Below are 9,158 nucleotides of genomic sequence, written 5' to 3'. Positions count from 1 at the left end.
TTCTGCAAAGCGGTCCCCAAGCCTCCGCTTGGTTTCCCCGATGTAGACGAGGCCACGACAGGAACAGCGGATACAGTATACCACATTAGTAGATGTGCAGGTGAACATCTGCTTGATGTGGAAAGTCTTCTTGGGGCCTAGGATGGGGGTGAGGGGGGAGGTGTAGGGGCAGGTGTAGCACTTCCTGCGGTTGCAGGGAAAAGTGCCGGGTATGGTGGGGCTGGAGGGGAGTGTGGAGCGGACAAGGGAGTCCCGGAGAGAGTGGTCCCTCCGGAAAGCAGATAAGGGTGGGGAGGGAAAAATGTCTTTGGTGGTGGGGTCGGATTGCAGATGGCAGAAGTGTCGGAGGATGATGTGTTGGATCCGGAGGTTGGTGGGGTGGTAGGTGAGGACGAGGGGGATTCTGTTTTGGTTGTTATTGCGGGGAGGGGGTGTGAGGGATGAGTTGCGGGAATTGTGGGGGTCATGGTCGAGGGGGAGAAAATGGTGTTGAGATAGGTGGAGATAAGATCGGTGGGGCAGGAGCAGGCGGAGACAATGGGTCGACCAGGACAGTCAGGTTTGTGGATTTTGGGAAGGAGATAGAAGTGGGCGGTGCGGGGTTGGGGAACGATGAGGTTGGAGGCTGTGGGTGAGAGGTCACCTGAGGTGATGAGGTTGTGGATGGTTTGGGAGATGATGGTTTGGTGGTTGGGGGTGGGGTCATGATCAAGGGGGCGGTAGGAGAAGGTGTCGGAGAGTTGGCGCCTGTCCTCGGCGATGTAGAGATCAGTGCGCCATACTACAACTGCGCCTCCCTTGTCCGCGGGTTTTATGGTGAGGTTGGGATTGGAGCGGAGGGCTGCATGTTCACCACCCACGCTGCCACCCCCAACCAGTGGAGGGAAACTGCCTACGTGTGACTCCAGACCCACAGCAATGCGGTTGACTCTGAACTGCCCACTGGGCAATTAGGGATGGGCAATAAATGCTGCCTGGCCAGCAATGCCCTCATCCCATTAATGAATAAAAAACAAAGTTAATGTAACTCCTCTGTTTAAAAAGGGAGGCAGAGAAAAATACAGCAATTATTGGTGTCTGGCTGACTGGTGGGGAAAAATGCTAGAGTCCATTTTAGAAGATTTAACAACAGACAACCCAGGAAAACAGTCACAGATCAGACAGACTTAGCATGAATTTGCAATAGAGAAACCATGCTTGACAAATCCACTGGAATTTTTTTTAGGATGTAACCATTAGAGTTGAATGAGGGAGCCAGTGGATGTGGTTTGTTTGGACTTTCAGAAGGCTTTTGATAATCCCACATAAGAGATTAGCATGTAAAATTAAAGAGTATGGGATTGGTGGTGGTGTCCTGACATGGGTAGAAAACTGGCTGGCAGACAGGAAACCAAGTTGGACCGAATGGGTCTTTTTCCGAGAGGCAGGCAGTGACGAGGGGGTTCCAGGGGAATCTGCTAGGACCCCAGATATTCACAATATATATGAATGATTTTAGATGAGGGAACTAAGTGTAATATCTCCAAGTTTGCTCGAAGGGGATGTGAACTGTGAGGAGGATGCAGAGATGCTTCATTGTGATTTAGACAAGTTGAATGAGTGGGCAAATGCATGGTTGATGCAGTATAATTTGGATAAATGTGGGGTGATCCACTTTTGCAGAAAAAGCAGAAAGGTAGGTTATTATTTTGAGTGGTGATAAATTGGGAAAGAGGGAGGTGTAACAAAACCTGGGCGCCCTTGTACACCTGTTCCTGAAAGTAAACCTGCAGTTGGTGAAGAAGGCAAATGGTATGTTGGCCTTCATGAAGGATTCAAATACAGGAGCAGGGATGTCTTGCTGTAATTGCACAGAGTCTTTGTTCCACACATGGAGTATTGTGGACAGTTTTGTTCTCCATAATCTGAGGAAGACTATTCTGACAGTGAAGGGAGTGCAAAACCAGACGGATTCCTGGGATGATCGGTACAAAGAGACTGGATTGGTTAGGACTACATTCATCGCAGTTTAGAAGGATGAGGGGCAATCTCAGAAACCTATGAAATGCTAACAGGACTAGACAGGGTAGATGCAGAAAGGATGCTCCCAATGACTGGGATATCCAGAACCAGGGATCACAGTCTAAGGATAGGGGCAATGCCATGTGGGACCCAGATGAGGAGAAATGTCTTCACCCAGAGAGTGGGGAGCCTCTGGAATTCACTGCCGCAGAAAGCAGTTCAGGCTAAAACATTGAATGTTTTCAAAAAGGAATTAGATATAGTTCTTGGGATAAAAGGGGTCAAAGAGAATGGGGAGAAAGCAGGAACAGTGTACTGAGTTGCATAATCATATTGAATAGAAAAGCAGGTTCAAATGGCCTAATCCTGCACATATTTTATTTTTCTATAACGGCATTTGCTGTTTCGGGTTAGGATCCTTCATCAGACATGTCTGCATATCTCTCATTGCCCTTCTGATGAATGGTCCACATCTCAAGTGTTAACTGCTCTGCTCTTGCCATGGAGTTGCTTAACCCACTGAATCTTTCCTGCATCTTTATGTTTGGTTCACTTTTTCAGCATCTCCTTGTTTTTTTTCTTTTCATTTAAAAATGTTTGCAAAAATATCGCCAGCATAATGTGAAATTTGTTTACTTCACAATAAATAAGCCCTTGCCATATTTGTTCATGGCTTGAATTCCTCAAAATAAATATTTGTTCACATTAGTTACCGGTTTGGTAGAGATATTTGTTAAACTTTGTTTCCTGCTTGGTGTTTTTATTAATGTTTTAAAACTTTTAGGCCTTGGGCAAGATGCTCCAAATTCCTTCCATTTATGACGTTGTGCTGTGATTTTGTGCTGATGTTTCGTCTGTGTATAATAAACTAAAAGTCCTGGTTTTAAATAACAATCCCTTTCTCAATGGATATCTTGCATTGCACTGATCAGTGATCACTTTAACTTTTATTCAATTGTCTTCCTTGACAATAGAATAATACACTTTAAAAGTACTTTTAACCAGAGAGTGTTTGTGTGGAGTGAACAGTAAGATTGGGTTCCATTGTGGTAGCTCCCATGGCTGAGACTGACACCATTTATTGCTGAGGGTTGTTTAGAGCAGTACTGTTTGCATGTGTCAGCGTCTTTTTAGTGGGGGACAAGGTACATAAGCAATTGATGGGTACAGTAGGTAGTGTGTTAGTTACTCCAATCACTGTTCCTCTTGAATCAGCTGTTAACATTTTAGCCAGTACACCCTTCAATTCTGAAGTCAGTCCCACCACAGTGGAAGCTAGCTTTAATTATGCATATTGTACATGTTTAATTTAATCCTCTGAAAACAAAGGTGTAAAATGAACTGCATAGCAACACTGGTGCAATGAAGGATCTACTCTCAAACAGTCAATCAACTGTTACTTTTCAGACTTTGAAAAATACCTCCCAGGTAGTTGATTCCTTGGATGTTCGAGACAGGGATGCAATACAGGTAAATGAAAAACCCAGTGGATATTCTTCACGAGCAGTAGGGTTATTGTTCAATCACTGCAGCTATCAATGTTGCCCTGATCTTGACATCTTGTCACTTGTGCGCGTGTGCAATTCAGCAATGGTTATTAATACTAAGTTAGACCTTATACTGGTAGTTTTTTCACCTTCCCTTTCCCACTGGAATTGCTTTCGTTTTGAAGATGCTCCTTTTTAAAACCTACCTTTTTTTGATTAACCATGGCACCAGAAATGATGACACTAGGACAAGTTTTGTGTGATAATGCCGTTGTAGATGGCTTGGGATCCCTTAGTACGTTAAAGGCGATATGCAAACGCAAATTGTCGTTATCAAGATCCTAAACCTGAAGACGCTTTCTGGGTTGATGATGTCAAATGGTTTTGCACAGCTGAGGTTCAGGAAACGAATGCTGTCTCGGATTTAACTCATTGTTTCGCAAAATCTAAATTTTAATCCCAGATCAAGGGAACGCTTCATTTTGGCGAGAATTTTGCACCTCTGGAGAATCAATGAAGTGTAGTTTTAACAATAGTGGGCTAACTGACAAAGGGCAGCTTTGGGCAGCCTTCGCAATCTTGCTGTTCGCTCAGCGTGTGCACCTGTTGTCAGATAACCGAACCCTCTCGCGCCTAATAACGCTGCGCATGTGCTTTTTATTCAGTTAGTCGACGTCTTTTGGTAGGGGAGGAAACGTTGAAAATTTTGCTGAGGCCGATTCTCATACCCCTTTGTTTATTCTTGTGTGTGTGTTGACACCTTTTTTTGACATTTTACAATCGGGGCCTTCTAACGTTTATGGTTAACATCCACGAAAAGCGGTTAACATTCGTGTGGTATTTTCTTTTGAAGTGCTATTAGTGGGGTAGATTTAGTGATGCTGAGAGAGTGGGTGTTCGTTGAGTTCCACGATCTGCAGATGACACCAGAGCTTGATGCCTGTTCTCTGTCTTGTACGGTTGTGACAAGACTTCCCCACTTTTATAATCCATGCCCCTTCCACCGAAAGCCAACATTCCATTTTTCTTTCTAATTAAGTGCAGTATCTGTATGCTAACATTGTTGTTTCATGTGAGGAGGGAAACCTCATACAGGGTGAGGCAGTAGCCTAGTGGTATTATCACTAGACTATTAATCTAGAGATCCAGATAATGTTCTGGGGACCTGAAAATCTGGAATTAGGAGTCTAATGATGATAATGAAACCATTGTTGATTTGTCAGCAAAAACCCATCTGGTTTGCTAATGTCTCTTTTTGGGAAGGAAACCGTTGTCCTTACCTGGTCTGGCCTACATGTGACTTCAGACCCACAGTAATGTGGTTGACTCTTAACTGCCCGGGATGGGCAATAAATGCTGGCCTAGCCAGAGGCATCATGTCCTGTGAATGAATGTGGAAAATAAAGACACAGTTGCCTATGTATCACAACCTCCTATAGTTTCCACCTAAATAATTGACCTTTCTTCAACTCGAAACATTAACACTTTTTTCTACAGGTACTATCTGACCTGATGAGTACACATTTTCTGTTTTGATCTCCAACTGACTTTCCTTCCTATCCCTATTGTCTGTGGATGTACACCTACCCTCCATGCAGATTTCTCTCATTACCAGAAACAGATACCATCATACAGCCTGCAGTGCAATGGCAACCCATATGTGAGTATATGAAAAATGTGTTCTAATTTAGCCACATTAGAGCTTAGGAAAGATGTGGAAAAAGCTGAAAGCTTGAAGCACTCCTCTCTTCCTCTTTCAGCACGTTTTAATTCTTCTGTTTGAGACTTTATTAGGAAAACAATTGCAGTTGGCAAATTGGGAAGATGAGCAAGGATTAAAGATTATCAGCTGTAGCAGAAATATGGAGTGATTGGATCATCCATGGCATTATTAAATGGCAGAACAGGCTCAAGGGGTGAGTTTCACTTTTTTTCCCCCTTCTTTCTTCACAGCACTTTATTTGGCTCCCCTGCATGCTTCTGAGGAGAGGGGTGAATTCTCTAACAGTACTGGTTTTAGTCCCCTCCACAACTAATCATAAGGAGATAATATGGGAAGTTTAATAGGCGGGGTCTTCACAGAACTCATCACAGAATCCCTACAGTGTGGAAACAGGCCCTTCGGCCCAACAAGTTCACACCGATTCTCAGAGCATCCCACCCAGACCCATCCCCCTATAACCCACCTAATCTACACATCCCTGAATCACTACTGGCAATTTAGCATGGCCAATCCACCTAGCCTGCACATCTTTGGACTGTAGGAGGAAACCCACGCAGACACGAGGAGAATATGCAAACTCCACACAGACAGTTACCCGAGGGTGAATCGAACCCAGGTCCCTGGCACTGTGAGGCAGCAGTGCTAACCACTGAGCCACCAAAATGTTAATTCTTGTTTCACTCTCCATAAATGCTGCCAGATGTGCTCAGTTTCTCCAGCAACTTCTGTTTCAATTTCTAATTGGTTTTAATTGGTGTTGTAAAGCAAGAAAGACAGGAAGAGAGTTTAACAGGTTTAGGGATAGGACTCCAAAACTTAAGGTTGAGGTTGCTTAAGTCACAGATGGGAACTTAAAATCAGGGATATTCAAGATGCCAGTATTAAATAACTGCAAACATCTAGGAGGGGTCTGGAACTGGTTAACAGCAGGAGAGGTGAGGACATGGAGGGATTTGAAGACAATAATTTGACTTTTAAAATCAAAGTGTTGCTTAATCAGCGCAGTCTTATGGCGATGGGAGGTAGGTGACATTAGTGATGATGCATTTGTGTGGTCGGAAACACATACTGGGATACAATGTGGCATGACGTTTGCGGATTTCTACTCCAACTTAAGAGAGTTGCCAAAGAGATGGTTGGAATTGGTAGCCAACATCACCATTCATAATTAATCATAATAATGCTACCCAACAAGTGAAGGCCATAGAACACAGCAATTGTTAGACAAAAGAAGATAAAGATCTAAGCAGTTCACCTTCTACCACTCTGGTTATTGCACAGTAGAACAGACTGGGTGTTGTTCCTTGGGTTGGAATTCAGTTCCAGGGGAGTTCACAGACTACACTCCAGTATCCATTTCAGAATGTGTAATCAGATAGTGAGCATTGAAAGGATTTTTGATTGTAGGGGGGGATTACACCCAAGTATGCTCTTGCTCTTGGCTAATTTCCACATGTCACTTTTTCAATGGAAGATAGTTGGCTTCCAATCGGTGATGGGACTCCCTGCTGTATGTGCTGTCTCTTTTCCCCTCTGTCAGGCTGAAAATTCAGTAGTGCTGGCTGACCACATCTTTGTGCAGTGCATTTGTGCACAGTGTGGTACTGAGTCGAAAAGACCACAGGCAGCAATTTGCTCGCAGAGAAAAAAAAATCCTCTTCTCTCTTTTTTCCTGCACTAATCCTGAAGAATCACTGATGTGCAATGAGAGTACAGCATCTTTTTAATGCAGGAAAATGTCCCAAGACTCTTCAGTAAAAGCATTCTCAAAAATATCAACACTGTACCAAAGGAGGAGATATCAAAACAGATAAATCAGGCATCTTAAAGGAGGGGAGAAAGTGAGAAGCATTAGGGAGGGAATTCCAAAACTTGTGACCCAGGCAGGTGAAACCAGAACTACCAATCATGGGACAATGGAAATTGGGGGTGGGATGGGGAGAAAATCTTGAATAGGAGGCCAAAGTTGCAGGAAAGCACAGATATCAGAAGTAATAAGGCTGGAGGATAGCAGCAGGGAAGGATTTGAAAATCAAGATGGAAACTTTCAATGTCAACATTTTTGTAAGTCATTGTATTAGGAGGTATATTCTGCAGTTGTAGGTGTTAAAGCCTAGGGACTAAACACACAAAAGATGGGGTGACGGTCCAGAAACTCTTCAAACTCAGTCACTGCTATGGATTAAGGCTAGTCTGAAGCCTTGTGATGAGTTCTTGTTAATATAGAAGCTGTAAGCCCTCCTTCATCAGCAAATAAGTCTTAAATCAAAGGCAACTTTGATGTAATATTTGACTGGTGAACTGATTATGGCGCAGGTGTTCTGGCATTAATAGTTTCCCAAGGAGCCAAAAACCATCAGCCCAGATATTGACAAATAAGTTCAGTGAGTACAAACACCCGAGTCATCAAATGCTCTGTCACTGTGTTCTCTTGCCTGACTGCATAGATGCCAGGGATGAGGAAAGCAATTTTACAGTTTGATTCTGGACCATGAACAGACTGACTTTAATAAGATGGGATAGATTGGTAGTCACCATTTTGAAAGCTTTAGTTGATGCAAATTTAGAAAGAGACCTTAATTTTTTCCATATTTTTGAATGTTTTATGATAACTATCAGCAGTTGTCTTTTTATTTGTTATTTAAATATAAAGTGGAATATGCACCAGAAATGTTTACATTTCAAGTTGTGCATATTTTGGTTTGTTTGGCGTGTAAGTGAATCAGGGTGTTTACAGTGCCTGTTTTTGTCTATCATTACTCAGTGTATGTTGGGAAGTCCTCCATGATTCCTTAGTGGCACAGTGAGGAAATGCATAGTGCAATGGGCACAGATTATGAAAACCCTTGTGAAATGACTCCACAGAGGCTGGTATCCCATCACCAAGTCACCCTTTATTTACATCTCTTCAGAGTCAGCTCTGAGTCCCAGAATCTCTGACATGCCTGTTTTTATGTCAGCCAGGGCTCCCTGATTTGGACCAGATTAACAGCCCCAATAATGGAACTCATATTCTGATGTCCAGCTGGCTGACCTCATTACAATTGCTATACTTAGGTATGTTCATGATTGGTGGATGGGCCTGCTGTCACTGTCCCAGCCTTCCTGAGCTAAAGAGAAAAAATACAGCTAAAGATCTCTGCTCCTGATTTGCCATCTACGAGGGCCCTGACTGAAAGTGCAGTGTTTGGACACATTCCTGCATGGATATCAAGTGGGGAGAGGATCACATCCAGCTACGTTGGTTGGAAATGTTTTGCCTACACTCAAAGGTAAGGTAATATGCCAAAAAGGCTGTAAAGGTCTATGGAACTAGTGTCAACTTGATTTATGAATTCAAGAAAGGTCCTTTAGCCTAAAGTTGATATGGAAGCCGTTTTTATTAGTGGGCTCCTCTGTCCATGCAGAATGATTAAATGTATATTGATCGAATGGCTGGAGGGTGACATGCTGTGAAGATGGGCACCTCAGCAATCTGGTTACCAAGCAAGACAAGTCTCTCTAACAGGCTAGGAAACCGAGTCACCACACTTAAAAAAAAACAAAATAACTGTGGATGCAGGAAATAAAAAAAAACGAATTGCTTGAAAAACTCAGCATGTCTGGCAGCATCTGTAGAGAGAAATCAGAGTTAATGTTTTGGGTCCAGTGACCCTTGTTCAGAACTCATGGTAGCTAGGAAAACGTTGACATTTATGCAGAAGATCGGGTAGGAAGAGGGTGGAGATAGATCCCAAAGAAAGAAAAAAAACAGTTAGACGGACAAAGGAGTGGGTAAACAAAACCAGAAGTTGCTGGAAAAGCTCAGCAGGTCTGGCAGCACCTCCAGTTTTGAGGAAGGGTTACCAGACCTAAAATGTTAACTCTGATTTTTTTCTTCAGAGATGCTGCCAGACCTGCTGAGCTTTTCCAGCGACTTCTGGTTTTGTTCCTGATTTACAGCATCC

At 43.2% G+C, this 9,158-nt stretch overlaps 1 protein-coding gene across 2 annotated transcripts in view; it reads left to right on the top strand.

Annotated features, from left to right (window-relative positions):
• Positions 1–3,401: 3,401 nt before the first annotated feature.
• Positions 3,402–9,158, top strand: part of LOC125487404 (carboxy-terminal domain RNA polymerase II polypeptide A small phosphatase 2-like) — a 38,550-nt gene continuing 32,793 nt past the window's right edge. For both annotated transcript variants that reach the window (XM_048618816.1, XM_048618815.1), the window contains exons 1-3: positions 3,402–3,471; positions 5,273–5,404; positions 8,269–8,483. In XM_048618816.1, the coding sequence (XP_048474773.1) occupies positions 8,415–8,483 (69 nt within the window). In that variant the 5' untranslated portion in view covers positions 3,402–3,471; positions 5,273–5,404; positions 8,269–8,414. The remainder of the gene's footprint in view (positions 3,472–5,272; positions 5,405–8,268; positions 8,484–9,158) is intronic.

This window comes from Rhincodon typus, chromosome 41 (assembly GCF_021869965.1).
Source record: "Rhincodon typus isolate 14 chromosome 41, sRhiTyp1.1, whole genome shotgun sequence".
Taxonomy (NCBI): domain Eukaryota; kingdom Metazoa; phylum Chordata; class Chondrichthyes; order Orectolobiformes; family Rhincodontidae; genus Rhincodon; species Rhincodon typus.
Note: the sequence above shows the minus strand (reverse complement) of the source record. Positions and strands in the feature narration are given on the sequence as shown.